At 36.8% G+C, this 16,472-nt stretch overlaps 1 protein-coding gene across 1 annotated transcript in view; it reads left to right on the top strand.

The window, feature by feature from the left end:
* Window positions 1-16,472, top strand: part of Elp2 (elongator complex protein 2) — a 407,540-nt gene that overhangs the window by 7,094 nt on the left and 383,974 nt on the right. The window contains exon 2 of the mRNA XM_090382492.1: window positions 1,274-1,364. Coding sequence (XP_090238618.1) covers window positions 1,274-1,364 — 91 coding nt within the window. The remainder of the gene's footprint in view (window positions 1-1,273; window positions 1,365-16,472) is intronic.

The raw sequence follows: 16,472 nt of genomic DNA on the forward strand, positions 1-16,472 counted from the left end.
TGCTCATCGTGGACTAATGTTATTAGTGGAGTCCTTCAGGGCTCAGTGTTGGGTCCATTATTGTTTTCTGTATTTATAAATGATATTGATGATGGTATATCAAGCTTAATGTCCAAGTTTGCAGACGATACAAAGGTTGGCAGGGTTGTTAAGGACACTACTGACACTATGCTGCTGCAACAGGATCTGGAAAGGTTGAACAGATGGGGCTGAGAGGTGGCAAATGAAGTTTAACATTGACAAATATAAAGTACTACATATGGGAAACAGCAACCCCAGAGCAACGTATCAACTCTGTGGTACTACACTGACAGTGGTAGAGAATGAAAGGGACTTGGGGGTGGTTGTGCAGGCAGATATGAAGTTCTCGGAGCAGTGCAGACAGGCTGCAAGAGTAGCTCATGGAGTATTGTCAATGATATACAGGAATTTTTCCTGCAGGGATAAGAAGGTGATTATTCCCTTGTATAAGGCAATGGTCAGGCCACACTTAGAGTACTGTATACAGGTCTGGAGGCCTCATTTCAAGAAGGATGTAGAGCTGCTGTAATTAAGTTTTGCAAATTACAGTGTCTGGTCTCTATCAGATCACCTCGCTGGTGATCTGATAGAGGTGTATAAAGCCTTGAATGGTTTGAGCATGCTCAATGCTGATGGGATTCTTCCTCTACCTCAGAATAATCACCTGAGAGGGCATAAATTCAAATTGAGGAAAGACAGATGTAGGATAGACGTGCGGAAATTTGCCTTTAGCCAGCGGGTGGTTGGTTGGTGGAACAGACTTCCATCCCTTGTAGTGGAGGTTGATAGCCTAAATAAGTTTAAGGCTCAGCTGGACAGGTATTTTGAACCAACAGAGGGGTGAAGTGGAAGTGGGTTTTTTTTTTTTTTGGCTGATGCTGCATAAGCTTGCTTTCTTGCATCAAATGCCTCTACTAATGCTAATGCTAAATGCTAACAGGGTGCTAAATGATTTTGAGATAACTGAGAGAAAAGTGGAAGAGGAATTGTCAAAGCTGAACATATAAAAGGCACCTGTGTTTAATGGGATGTATTCAATTGTATTAAGGGAGGCAGCAAAGGAAGCAAACCCATATTCATAATTGTGAGAGCATTTCTGGATTCAGGAGAGGTCTCTGTGGACTGGAGATATGCAAGTGTATCCCCATTTCACAAAGGGAGATCAAAAGATGATTGACATCAGTAATTACAGACCCATGTCATTCCCTTTAACTATGCTTTTTACTATTTTAAACTTTTTTCTTTTTTAAAGGTTAACGATGGAGCTGGAGCAGTTACCAGTGTTTTAGTTAATCATAAAGCACCAGTCAATTCGGTATGTTGGATCAGGAAAAGGATAGAAAGTGAGTGTTGATATTTGGATTATCTGTACAAGTTATACCAACAAATTTGTAGTTAAATTTCTTGCCACTAGTGAAGGAGTTAAGCTCATATAATTTATTTTCTCTGTACTATATTTTACAAGTGACCTATCTAATTTTACTATTAAAAGTAGTATTTAAAACGTGTCACTACGTGATATGTATCTGTATTGTATCATATCACTCTATGATAAATTGTATTATTGTATACATTCCTGGTGCTTAAAAAAAAAAATAATCAGATTTTATTTTTATTATTACTTCCAGAAGTTGAAAACTTTTTGACTAAAAGAAAATTTGCCAAATATCCAGTGTTATCTATCTTTCCTTACTTTGAATTCATGTCTGATTTTTTTAAAAATTATATTCGAAAGCAGAATTATACTTCCAGTATTGGGTGTGCTTAACTGTTTAATACATTCACTGCTACCTAAATGCGAGAGAACTTTTTCAATGTTCCACGATTTTCCAAATATTGAAAAAAAAAAAAAAAATCAGCATTCTGACATTCTGAGCATTCTGAAAGTTTGTACATAATGGTTGACAATTAAAAGTTTGAATTCTTTGCTAAATTTAAAAACACGTACTTTTGTGCTGAGTTGTAAATCAGAACAAATCTCTGAATTTTATATAAAGTTTATTCATGTATATAAACTAACATCAACACAAGCAAAAAACAAATAAAACTGTGTGCAACTTGTTGGTTGACTGCTTGAGACTGACCACTTATGCGCATTATGGCACACTGCTTGGGTGCATTTTGAATGCAGCTGTTCATTTTGGCACATCCAATAAAGGTTAAAGGAGAAGTGAGACAGAAGGAATAGGCAAAGAGATTGGTTCTTTAAGGCTAAAATAAATAAATTTTATCCACTGTTTTGAACATTCTTTCTAACTGCATTTTACAGGCTCGACCATTGGATAATGCTCAGTATGCTTAAGAAGATAGGAATTGAGAGAAAGGATTTAAGATTTATTCGGAACTTATACCAAGAACAGATTGCTGCTTTCGGAATAAATAACAAAATGACAGAGTGGTTCATGGTCAAATGCGACATAAGACGAGGTTGATTGCGGTTACCCTCCTTCTTCACCTTATATAGTGAGGAATTAATTTCGAAAACTTTAGAAGACAATTAATTTCAATAGGATTAGGTATGCAGATGATATTGTTATAATTACTGAAAGTAAACGTATAGTATATAGTAACGTATTTATGTACTCATAGATGAGGAAGAAATACACACAGAGTCGAAAGCTGCTGTGTATTTTATTTTATCAAATGAAGTGAGTGCAGCTCCCTAGTTATTATTATTACTGTTATCATCATTAGCCATATGGTGCAAGAAAGCCTGAGGCTTTTGCTGCACCAGCCAAAAAAAAAAAAAAAAAAAACTTGAGTTATCTTGAGAGAGAGAGAGAGAGAGAGAGAGAGAGAGAGAGAGAGAGAGAGAGAGAGAGTCAGAAGCAGAAGGGAATCACCAAGAAAGAGAAGAATAATGATATCCAGCTCAAGACCATGGGCATGCCAAGCCCACCAGATGTGAACCAGATGATTCACCAGATGTGAACCCCTGGGGTTAAATATAATGCATTTGGTTCAATTTCTTTTATGTGGGCTTGTGCACTGGAATAAACTCCACTCATAGTATTAGCCCCATCATATCCTTGGCCCCGACATTTAGACAGATGCCAATCTGATTTCAGCGTGTTGCAAAGTCATCATGATACCTGCAGTAGTTTTGCTTAGTTAGATTAGTGTTTCCAAACTGGTTTCCGTTAACCAGTTCCAGAGGGTTCACAAAACTTTCAGAAGGTGTCAAGTAATATGTGTTTATTTTCTTAAAAATTATACTGATAGAATCACAATGAATTTTGTTACCGAACATTACTTATTTTCTATATGATTAGTATATATAATTGTATACATATTTCAAATTAGTATATATAATTGTATACACCCACCCACACACACGCATAGTATGAAAACTAATTAAAAAGGAAAAGAAAATTGTCATAAAAAGAAAAGAACAGTAAAAAAGAAAAATTAGTATAGCAAACCTCAGTGGCAGCATTAATGCACATTCCACTTGTAATGATTAAAATAAAAATCCAATAAAATACATGCCAATAGCATGGTAAACCAGTGGAGCAAAAATAAATCAAGGGGGCATCAAGATGAGGGTATTGCAGAAGAAAACATTCCTAAAGTAATTTAGAAAAAGCAGAAAATACAATATCAAATAACGAAAAAATGTTTTAGAAAAAGCCAATTAGATGAAATTTAGCAGCTCCCTCTGACTAGCACCAGTTCTGAATTATGTGAAATATCACTAAGTTCGGAAAGTGTAAACTAACTACAATACATGACCAACAAAATTATAAAGTGAAAGTTTTCTTTTGCAATGTCCTCATCTTGATTCCCCGATTCAAGTTTAACGTTGACAAATGCAAAGTACTGCGTATGGGTAGAAGTAACCCCAGAGAAACGTACCAACTGTGTGGTACTACACTTAAGGTGGTAGAAAATGAAAAAGACCTGGGAGTAATTGTGGAGTCAGATATGAAGTTTTCTGAGCAATGCAGACAGGCTGCCAAGGCAGGTCATGGGGTTTTGTCAATGATATATAGGAATTTTGCTAGCAGGGAGAAGGAGGTGATTATCCCTCTGTATAAGGCAATGGTCAGGCCACGCCTTGAGTACTGTGTACAGGTCTGGAGGCCTCATTTTAGGAAGGATGTAGATTTACTTGAGCGTGTACAGAGAAGGGCAACAAGATTGGTGAGGGGAATGAAGGGATCCTCTTACCAAGAGAGGCTTAAGTTATGCAAATTGCAGTGGCTGGAGACTAGGCACCTGCGCGGTGATCTGATTGAGGTGTATAAGGCCTTGAATGGGTTGAGCACGCTGAATTCTGATGGGATCCTTCCACTTGTTCAGATACGAACCTAAGGGGGCATAAATTCAAATTAAGAAAAGACAGATGGAGATTAGATGTGCGGAAATTTGCCTTTAGCCAGCGGGTGGTTGGTTGATTGCTGGAACAAACTTCCATCTGTCGTTGTGGAAGTTGATAGGTTGAATAAATTTAAGGAGGGACTGGACAGGCATTTGGAGGGAATGGTGCGATTTTTTTTTTTTTTTTGGCTGATGCTGCATAAACTCATACACTTGCTTTCTTGCATCAAATGCCACTGCTACTACTACTATTTGTTTTATAAAGTCTGGTTTATTTTTGCTCCATTGGTTTCCACGCTACCGGCACTTATTTAATTTTTATTTTAGTTGTACACGCACACAGACATATTATATTTATATATATATATATATATGTTAAATTAAATTTAAAATTAAAGTTTCAGTTGATGGATAAAAATAAATAAGCACGGTATGATACTTTATCAGACTTATCTATTCTTACATACTTATATATATACAGGGTGTTTCAGTTAAACGTTTCAGAACTTCTAAGAGGGGTAGGGTACATCCTGACAACTCGAAATCATATAGCAATGTGGGGTCGGAAATGCTTTCCTGAAGCGGTGTTGTACCCAGAAGCACCATAAAGAAAAGAGACCGTAAGTGAGAAATCGTTTTAATAATACATGAAAAGAAGCAAAAGGTACATGGATTAAAGTAAGTGTTCGAAGTTTCTTCCACGGGCTACAATGCACGCCTCACATCTCCGACGCATGGACATCCGAACATTCTGGAATACTCCAGGCGAATTTCGAATTTCTTCGGCAGCTACTGCGATTCTTGCAACCAGTTCCTCAGCATTGTCAACAGGGGTGTCATAAACTAGCGATTTCATATGACCCCAGAAATAAAAATCAAGACATGATAGGTCGGGTGACCGAGCAGGCCAACGCACGGGACCATCACGTCCGATCCACTGTTGACCAAATGTGACATCCAGGTAGTTACGAACATCTCCGCTATAATGGGCAGGGGCTCCATCGTGTTGGAACCACATTGTCTGTTGCGTCGATGCAGAAATCTGTTCATCTCTCAAAAGTTGTGGCAATACTTGCTGCAGAAAGATCAAGTAGATAGGTCCGGTTAGACGACACGGTAACAGCTAAGGTCCGGTGAGGTGATCTCCCATAATACCGGCCCATACATTGACCGAAAATCGAATCTGTGCTGCACGACGTCGCACGACGAATTCTGTGTACAATACCGCTTCAGGAAAGCATTTCCGACCCCACATTGCTATATGATTTCGAGTTGTCAGGATGTACCCTACCCCTCTTAGAAGTTCTGAAACGTTTAACTGAAACACCCTGTATATATGATTAGTATGTATATGGGTCTGCAAACTTTTTTAAAGGGGTCCATAAATCTCGATACTTTGGGAACCACTGGGTTAGATGAACAAAATCAAGAAAAGACTCCTCAATTTTTAATCATGTAGGTTTATTTCCAATATCGCTGTTTAAAATTTTGACGTATTGACAGATAATGCTCAGCTGATGTTTTTTTGAAATGTCTTGAGTTGTGTCTAATATGACAGAAAAGAAAGGAGAGGCTTTTATTTGCATTATTAATTGTTTTTTCAAATACAAATTCAAACATTCTGTCAACTCATTTTGTATTTTATAACTTAGATATTTTGATGTGCCAAGACACAAATTTAACACGTCTCATAGTGTCATCATATTTGGCTAAAAATTTTCAACCAGACAAAATGTTTCCATTATATGTATCTTTTAAACTCTCTCGATGACCTCTAAATCCGATTGAATTTTTTGATAATTTTAGAGTTATTTTGATAAGCCTCTCCAAAACTTTACGTGAAAAATTACGTTCTTGTAAATTCTCTTCTACATTTTTATCCAAACATCTGTTTGCCATCCCTAATTTGCTTCTACAGGGATGGGATACACTTAAATAGAAAGGGTGCAAGAATATTTGCTGATGCTATCGAGGCAGTGTTAGGTGGGTCGGAAAACTGCTAGCTTGGGGGGAGACAAAGACCAATAGATTGACAGTAGCCACTGGCAGAGGTGAAAGAGATTCTTGCACTGCATTCTATTAGAATGAGCAGAAGCCTGAAAAACAAGATGCATGGTATTTCAGAGACTGCTGGGAGCCATTGCGGTACAAGTAAACACATGGGTTGTGTTAGGGTAGCTAAGAATAGAAACAGGTGTAGGTATACTTGCGTGCTAGGAGTTTAGTAAATAAATTTGATGAATTTCAGGTATTGCTCAAAACATCAAAGGCAGATATTGTTGGGATATCAGAGACGTGGTGTCACACAGATATAAGGGATGCAGAACTGCAATTTGGGGAGTACAACGTCTATAGAAAGGATAGACAGGATAGGAAGGGGGGAGGGGTTATGCTATTAGTTAAGAAACACATAAAAACCAAGGAAGTGAAGCCAGTCGACATCGCTGGACAGTGCAGTGTTGAGTCAGTTTGGTGTGACATAAGCATTGGGAGATCAAAATTGAGAGTAGGAGTGTGCTATAGGCCTAATGACTCTGATGAGTATAATAAGGAACTGTACAGGGAAATAGAGTGGGCCAGTAAATCAGAGAGTCTTATAATGGGAGATTTTAATTTCCCAGATATTGACTCGAATTTGGGGGCTGGTTACTCACACACTAGCAGTGCTTTTGTGCATTTATTGGATAATTGTTTTCTACATCAGCATGTTCGGGAGGCAACTAGAGAGATTAATACTCTTGATTTGATTATCAGCAGTGATTCTTCATGCATTAAGAATCTGCAGATAAATGAACCACTAGGTGGCAGTGATCACAGTGTGCTGAAGTGGGATTTACTCAAAGAGGTAACTATCATTAGGGGTAAAGGGAAGGGTTATTGCGTCCGTAAAGGCGACTACGATGGACTGAGACAGTATTTAAATTCTATACAGTGGGACCAACTGATGATATTAGCAACAGCAAATTCAAAATGGGAAGCATTCAAAGAACTTATCTTGGAAGCTACTAGGCTTTACATACCAACTAAGAAATATTGTTCAAGGTTTAGGCCAAAATGGATGTCAGATGAACTAATGAGGCATATGGCAGAGAAGAAAAATGCATGGGATACTTACAAATTAACACATGACACAGAAGCCTATGATAGATACAAGTTGATATGCAACCAAGTTACAAAGGAGGTTAGGCAGGCGAAGGCAGATTACGAGAAATCCTTGGCAAGGGATGCAAAGAAAAACAGCAAAGAGTTCTTTACTTATGTAAACTCTAGAAGGAAGGGGATGAATCAGATTGGTCCACTTGATATTGATGGGTCAACTGTTGATGATCCTGCTCAGGTAGCTAACAAACTAAATGAATATTTTGCATCGACATTCACACATGAGGAGTTATTCAGCAAGGGGAATGCCAGAGGTGTATTCAACTCTAGCAGTAAGCTACAGAATCTTGAAATAACTGGGAGTAAAGTGGAGGAGAAACTGTTGAAGATAAACACAAGAAAAGCACCCGTTGTGGATGGGATCTATCCAGTTATATTAAAGGAGGCAGCAAAGGAAGTAAGCAAACCCTTAGCCATAATTATGAGAACTTCCTTGGACTCAGGGGAGGTACCCATAGACTGGAAATGTGCAAATGTGACCCCAATTCACAAAGGAGGATCAAAAGTCTGACACAAGTAATTATAGACCTGTGAGCTTAACTTCTGTTCCAGGAAAATTAATGGAGGCACTGGTTAAAGAAGCACTGCAGGATCATTTAAACAAGACTTCAGTTATAGCTCAGACACAGCATGGTTTTGTTAAGGGGAAGTCTTGCCTGACCAACTTGATTGGATACTATGATGCAGTCACAAAAGAACTGGATGCAGGGAATAACTTTGATATTATATACTTGGATCTTAGAAAGGCTTTTGATACTGTTGCACATGGAAGACTGCTACACAAATTGGAGCAGTGTGACATTGGAGGCAAATTGCTGCTATGGATAAAGGGGTGGTTGAGGGGGAGAAGACAGAGAGTGGTAATCAATGGACACTGCTCATCGTGGAGTAATGTTATTAGTGGAGTCCCTCAGGGCTCAGTGTTGGGTCCATTATTGTTTTCTGTATTTATAAATGATATTGATGATGGTATATCAAGCTTAATGTCCAAGTTTGCAGACGATACAAAGGTTGGCAGGGTTGTCAAGGACACTACTGACACTATGCTGCTGCAACAGGATCTGGAAAGGTTGAGCAGATGGGCTGAGAGGTGGCAAATGAAGTTTAACACTGACAAATGTAAAGTACTACACATGGGAAACAGCAACCCCAGAGCAACGTATCAACTCTGTGGTACTACACTGACAGTGGTAGAGAATGAAAGGGACCTGGGGGTGGTTGTGCAGGCAGATATGAAATTCTCTGAGCAGGGCAGACGGGCTGCAAGAGTAGCTCATGGAGTATTGTCAATGATATACAAGAATTTTTCCAGCAGGGATAAGGAGGTGATTATTCCATTGTATAAGGCAATGGTCAGGCCACACCTAGAGTACTGTATACAGGTCTGGAGGCTTCATTTCAAGAAGGATGTAGAGCTGCTGGAATGAGTACAGAGAAGGGCAACAAGATTAGTGAATGGAACAAAGGGGTGCTCTTATGAAGAAAGGCTTAAGTTTTGCAGATTACAGTGTCTGGAGACTAGGCACCAGCGAGGTGATCTGATAGAGGTGTATAAAGCCTTGAATGGTTTAAGCATGCTCAATGCTAATGGGATTCTTCCTCTAGCTCAGAAAAATCACCTGAGGGGGCATAAATTCAAATTGAGGAAGGACAGATGTAGGATAGACGTGCGGAAATTTGCCTTTAGCCAGCGGGTGGTTGGTTGGTGGAACAGACTTCCATCCCTTGTGGTGGAGGTTGATAGCCTAAATAAGTTTAAGGCTCAGCTGGACAGGTATTTTGAACGAACAGATGGGTGAAGTGGAAGTGGGTTTTTTTTTTTTTTTGGCTGATGCTGCATAAGCTTGCTTTCTTGCATCAAATGCCTCTACTAATGCTAATGCTAATTCCTCGACAAACAATTTGACATTTTGTTCTTTGCAATTTGAAGTCCGTACATTCCCTGCTTTCTGAAAAACGTAATTTGCAAATGTCTCTCAAATGATCAACTACCCTTGATGCACAATGCACAGCTATGAAAAATGCTATGCTGCTTTCTGCCTTTACAACTTTTGTCTCCCCAATTTCATTGAATGCCAATACGCTATGATGCTTAAATCTAATGGGCTCTTTAACTTTCTTGTGCTTTGTTTTATGATGCTCTTCATATCACTTAATTTGGTTGTCAGCATGCATTTTCAATATTTGCAAAAACACTTTAAATAATCACCATGTAATTTGCAGGAGCCAGTTCTTATATTTAGTGTTCATTGATCACGAAAGTGTTGAATCTATTTTTCACTCATTTTCACAAAGAGGCAAAATTGCACACTATGGTTTAATATAAAATTCACCAGCAAAAAAAAAAAAAAAAAAATAATACTTACCTACTCAAAGTAATTGAATCATGACAAACAAAAAAGGACAAATTTTCATTAACACATGTTACACTTATTCAGAACAGAAACGATGCAGAAATCAATGATTTAAGTTACTGCATCTATGTTTTGGGAAGGATACTCCATAATTCAAAAAGTGAACCCATAAAGCAATCCGCTATATTAGGAACGTTAGACTGCAGAAAGTCGAATTTCAAAGGAAGGAACTTTAAGAGTTCTGAGTGACTGGTAGAAATTCATATTATATCTTTCTCTGATCTGTAAATGATCCAGCAACAAATTTTCAATAAAAAAATTATTGACATCAGAATAATAAAATTACAAATCAGTTTGTCAAACTGTAACAAAATGCAAAGAATAGTAAATAAAATAAAATAAATCTACAGCAATGTGTGAGTAACATATATTAGTATCACAAACTATACAATGTTTGACAATTGCCGACGTCATGGACCATTCAAAATTTGTGAGTGATCCATCATGTAAACTTATGAAAACTGGAATAATAAATTCACTTACATGGAATAATAAAAGCACTTATTACAGAATCACTACAAAGTTAGCGTTGGATTGTGCACATAAAGCAAATCAACATATTTCTCTATTCAGAGGTGCACATTCATTGTTCACTGAGCGCAAAATAAAAAAAAAAAAAAAAAACTAACGGACTGGAAAAATAACTTTTTGAAATTCATATTATAATGTTTTCCTGATCCATAAATGATCCAGCAAAAAATTTACAATAAAAAGAAAAAATTACTGACACCAGAGTAATAAAATTTTAAATCGTTCTATTAAATTGTAACAAAATGCAAAGAATAGTAAAAAATAAAATAAAAAAATAAATCTACAGCAATGAGTAATATATAGTATCAAAACTGGACAATGTTGGACGCTCGCCGACGTCATGAATCATTCATAATTTGTGAATGGTCCATCATATAAACTAACAAAATTGGAATAATTAATTTACTTACATCTTCAGCTTTTCTATTACAAGTTAGAAAATAATGATGGTAATGGGTAAATCTTTTTCATGCTCTGAGAAACTTGAAAATGTAGAATCACTGAATATTACATGATGTTTGATAACAGCTGCAGAACTTTACTTTCTCTGCCAATAAAACAAATGGAAATCTCTGTGTGATTGGAAAATCTTCAAGTAACTTTGCAGCAAATTTTCCCACCACAAACGAAAACAGAACAGATCCATATAAAAGGATTTTAAAATGTAATAGTCATAGCCAGCGACAAAGTCCAAGTCCTGTTGGCTGTACAGAAACAAAGCAGTAGACAAGGGTAGACTGTAGTTGTGAAAATGGCAAATGAACCTCGAAACCATAAATTTAATGAAACTACATGCTTTGGAGGGACTGAAGTAGAGTCTGCTTTACTCTGCCTGGTCATTGTTTATTCCGCTCTCTGAACACCGTGGAATAAATGTTAATTACAGGAAGGGTTCCTCCCAATTCTCTAGTCAGTTTTAAAATGTCAAATGCGAGGATCAAAGGATCCACAATTTAGATGTGTTTCTAGTTAGCATAGTAATAACTCATCCTAGTCCTTTTAGTTTTTCATTTCAGATAAATAAAAAAAGGCTATCTCTAGCATGAAAGACACTATAGCCTTTTGCCAGCCTTTTAGTTGATTGGTGGAACAGACTTCCATCTTTTGTTGTGGAAGCTGATAGCCTAAATAAATTGAAGGCTGAGCTGGAGAGGCATTTGGAACGAATGGAGGGGTGAAATGGGTGGTTTTTTTTTTTTGGCTGATGCTGTATAAGCTTGCTTTCTTGCATCATATTCCTCTACTAATGCTAAAGCGACAACACTAGCCATAGATAGACTTATGTGACAAATTTGTGTATTGTGAAATAAAACATATTGCCCTCTGACAACAGAGTATGCATACACACAAAAAATGTAAAATAAATTCCCAACACTAGAATACAATCAGACTGATATATATTTATATTTGACACTGGTTTTGCTGAATATTTCACGGCGATCTATTTACTAATATTTCTATAAGCATGGCATCAGTCTAAACAATACTCGGGCAGCCAGTCATTAAGTTGATAGAATGTTTTTTGTTTAATTTTAAAAAAATTGCTCATTTATGAATGAAATTCATTAATTATCTTGAGAAATGAATCTGTTCTCCAAATTTCATGGGCACATTTGAAGCTTGGGCCCACAGTGCAGCTGCATTGGCATAGCTACACTACTGGTTGGTGCACTACACAGTGGAGCCATGCTATCATTAGCACTCCTTTCCAAATTTAGTGATTGAATTTGAACTTCTGACGTTATTTACATTTAAACTATATTTGAATTTTGAATAACATATGGTATGTACAGTGTTCCTTAGGGTAAACAATAAAATATTCATTAAACGGTTATTTGTTTTATTTTGTTAAATTGTAAATATTTGAAACGTAAAATGAATGGGTCCTGAAGGATCCATTCATTTTAAGGTCACCAGTTCACATTTTTAATGATAGGTCCAGCATCTGATTGTTAAAAAAATAATTAATAGGGAAAAAAAGGTGACACGGAATATTTCCAAAATTATTTTATTAATTGACAAAGGTCCACAAAAGCTTTAATACTTTAAATTGTTATTAAAAAATAAAAATACTTATCAAAATTGCATTATTTTATCTACTAAATTTTTTAAAATCATTTAAAATTCTATGCTCCCTCGATTAGGGGCCCTGGTGCAGCGCATCCAGTGCACCCCATTTGCATGGCCCTGCAGGCAGATTGAAGTTTTTTGAACAGTGTAAACAGGCAACTAGGAAAGCCCATTGTGTCCTGTTGATGATTTATTGAACGTTATCCTGTAGAGATAGGGAGGTCATAATCCCACCGTATAAGGCAATTGTGAGACCACATTTGGAATACTGTGTTCAAGTATGGAGACCTCATCTGAAAAAAGACACTGAGCTTCTTGAAAGGGTCCAAAGATGGGCAACTCGAATGGTGAGATTGGCAGAAGGATGATCGCTTGATGAAAGATTGATTGTGTGGGCTACAGAGCTTGGTAACCAGGCACCTCAGTGGTGACATGATTGAGGTTTACAAGACTCTGAGAGGGATTAGTAAAATGAATGAAGGTGGAATTCTCACTGTTATAAAAAATTCCAGAACTAGTGGCCATAAATTCAAATTACAGGGGTTGAGGTTTAGATTAGATTGAGGAAGTTTTCTTTTATCCAGTAAATCATTGATTGCTGGAACAAGTTGCCCTTTCAGGTAGTTGAGGCTGATAGTTTGAATAAATTCAAAGGTGAGCTGGATACTTACCCGTGTGTGGAGGGAAGCATATAATTTGTTTCTTATCTACTTGGTTGTGGTTTTTTTTTTTTGGCCAGTGCAGCATAAGCCTGTGGTTTCCTTGCACTATATGGCAAGTACTGTTACTGTAATGCTGAAAATTCAAAATGGACTGATAAGATTAGGAATAAAGAAATTTGGAGGAGAATGGGAAGTGACTACAGTTTATTGAAAGAATTGATGAAAAGGAAGTGGATGTATGCTGGACATATCATGAGACATCTGAAAACAAACTAGTTACTGCAGTGGAGGGAGGGAGGGAGGGAGGGAGGGAGGGAGGGAGAGAGAGAGAGAGAGAGAGAGAGAGAGAGAGAGAGAGAGAGAGAGAGAGAGAGAGAGAGAGAGAGAGAGAGAGAGAGAGAAATGACAAGGGAGCCAAGAAGAGAAGAGAATGGCCAGGATAACTTAAAGGAATGATTCAATAGGAAGAAATTTCTTTGATCTGAAGAGACAGAAAGCTTTGGAGAATCATGACTGTGAACCTTCGACACCGAGACCTCGCCTGATGATGATGATGATTACTGCATATGATTTTCCATTAGGAAATCATTGTGCTCCTACTAAAAACACCAACGCCAAGTACATGGTGCTAAGGCTTGGAGTTATTTATAATAGATTCACCTCTTCAGATGAGTCCACTATAAATGTAATTTCTAGTATTGCTGATATCTTAAAATTTTATGCTATACAACTTAAAAAGCTTAGGCTGAACTATATTATGTTGTGATAATAGCATTTGCATATGAGTTCAACATAAGACCAGGCCTTAGCACCAAGTATTCAGCCTTGGTCTCAAGTGGCAGCAGAATGATTCCTGTGATTTAAAATAAAACCCAGTAAAGCATATGAGTATATTTGATTTCAACTTCTGCATTGAAACATCCTCTTGCAATCCTATAGTATCGCTTTTTAGGGCATACACAGCCAGTTCTAAGGTTTAAAGGCACACATAATGGTTGTTGTTTGTTTAAATGGAAGTTTTTCTTCCTTACACTGTGTGACTCTTTGATTATAGATAGCTGTTAATAGAGACCACCATCTAGCTGATGAGAAGCCAGTTTCTTCAAAACAGCTGTCGTGGCATTTTCTCAGATTTTTAAAGCAGATTCATCTGTTCAGATGATGCTATACAATTTTAGATGATATTAGCAACTTAAGCAGAAACTGTAGATAACAGTATTTATGTCTAACTAAATATAAGCTCAAGAGCCTTACTGCCAGGAACTTATCATCTGCCTTCAGTCAAAGCAGAATGAACCCATAATTGAAAAGTGAACATAGTAAATTGTACAAATTTATTTAAGTTCTTTGCATTGGGATATCCCTTTGCAATTCTATAGTATTGAAACAGCCTTGTTTAATGTGTCTAAAAATGTCTCATTCCATATTTAGTTATCTTGGTAATATCAGATATACCATACTCTCTGGATACCTTGATAATATCAGATTTCCCTCCCGCTGTTGCCGTACTTTGTACACCAGCAGTAAGTGAGAGATATGATTTTTTAATCTGCTTAATTGTTTAAAAAAATTTAAATAATTTAAAAATAAGATAGAACAAATAACACATCACTGCCATAGAGATGATTGTTGGTGAATGTTATTTTTGATGGTCTGTTGCATTGCTGCAATTAAAAAAAAAAAATATATATATATATACAAACAGTGGAACTTCTCTATTACGAACTTCTATTTAATGAATTTCTCTATATTATGAATTTTTTTGCAGAAAATTGCACCTTGAAACGAAATTACATGTAAAATTAACCCCATATAGTGAAGTGTTAGTCTCTCTATAACGAATTTTTAAAAAAATTAGTAAAAGCATTTTTGAAGATTTTCAAGCATTTACTGCTAAACAGCCGCTCAAATATATGGCGCCCTTCCCTCCGAATTGTGCATTAGCATCTGGAATTAATCATCCTTTTAGTGAATACTTGTGGCCATTGACGCCCGTAGGACGGTCTTTGTTTCATTTTTGTTACAGTTATAAAACCAAATGGGTTTCTTAAAAGTGGTCATAAACTTTACAATAAATAGGGTAGATTTGTAAATTGATGTTGGCTCAGGGGGAAAACGAAATTCGCTGCGGTAAACGTTTAGCGTGCTGTGACGGCAATACATAGAATGCTACCATAGTCGGATTTTATTAACGCCTACTGAGTGGCATTTGCTTCGCACCTCAACCGTACCATGTGACCTTCCTGTCAATCATTATATGATATGTCCATTCTCATCTAACTGGACTTCCAGTAGATAGTTTCATGATTTTTTTTTTTTTTTTTTTTTTAAATTTCGTTCTTTTAGAACAGCTTGTCATCAATCACATAGGCTATATGCTCTTGTATTTTTTATTTATTTTTTCTGAAAAGTAACATACAGAATACATTAACCATAAATTTTCTTTTGTGTATATATGAATGAAAGCAGAATAAAAGAAATTCACAAAGTCGTGTATTTCTTCAAAGTGATTGCTAGGAGGGGTCACGTGATACTGTTGAATTGGCAAGTGAACATCATTGAGTAGATGGTACTAACAATTCACTATACGGCCAGCGCACGAAGTTTGCGGTATGTGTATCGGCAAGAGCTGCAGTTGAGTAATTTTTACAATTGCGGAAACAATGTCGAAGAGAAAGTGTTTAAGTATTAATGATAAAGTAAAGCTTCTTCATGATATTGACCAGGGTTTTAAGAAAAAAGATGTTGCGGAGAAATATGGCATACCTGCAAGCAGCTTATCACAATTTTAAAAAATCGAGAATCAATTTTAAATGCCATTGAAGGAGAAGCAGACAAGAAGCTAATTAAGTTGTGTATATACGAAGATGTTGATAAAGCTGTTCTAAAATGGGTGCAAATGATACGTGAAAAGAATATCCCAATATCGAGCCTAATAATTAAGCAACAAGCTCTGAAATTTGCACAGTCCCTTGGACATAAAGAATTTAATGTGAGCACTGAGTGGCTAGATAAATTTAAGAAGTGCCACAGAATTGTGGAAAAGGTTATTTGTGGAGAAAGTGTTAATGTAAGCGAAGAAGATTGCAACAGTTGGAGGAACAATACCAGAAGATTTTGGAAGAATATGAGTGTAAGGATGTTTCTAATGCTGACGAAATGGGTTTATTCTTTAAATGTTTACCGAATACAACACTTGCTTTTAAGGATGATAAATGTTTTGGCAGAAAACAAAGCAAAGAAAGAATCACTGTGCTAGTTGGGGCAAATATGACAGGAAGTGAAAAATTAAGAC

This window comes from Mastigoproctus giganteus, chromosome 1, assembly GCF_048544385.1.
Source record: "Mastigoproctus giganteus isolate SK-2022 chromosome 1, ASM4854438v1, whole genome shotgun sequence".
Taxonomy (NCBI): domain Eukaryota; kingdom Metazoa; phylum Arthropoda; class Arachnida; order Uropygi; family Thelyphonidae; genus Mastigoproctus; species Mastigoproctus giganteus.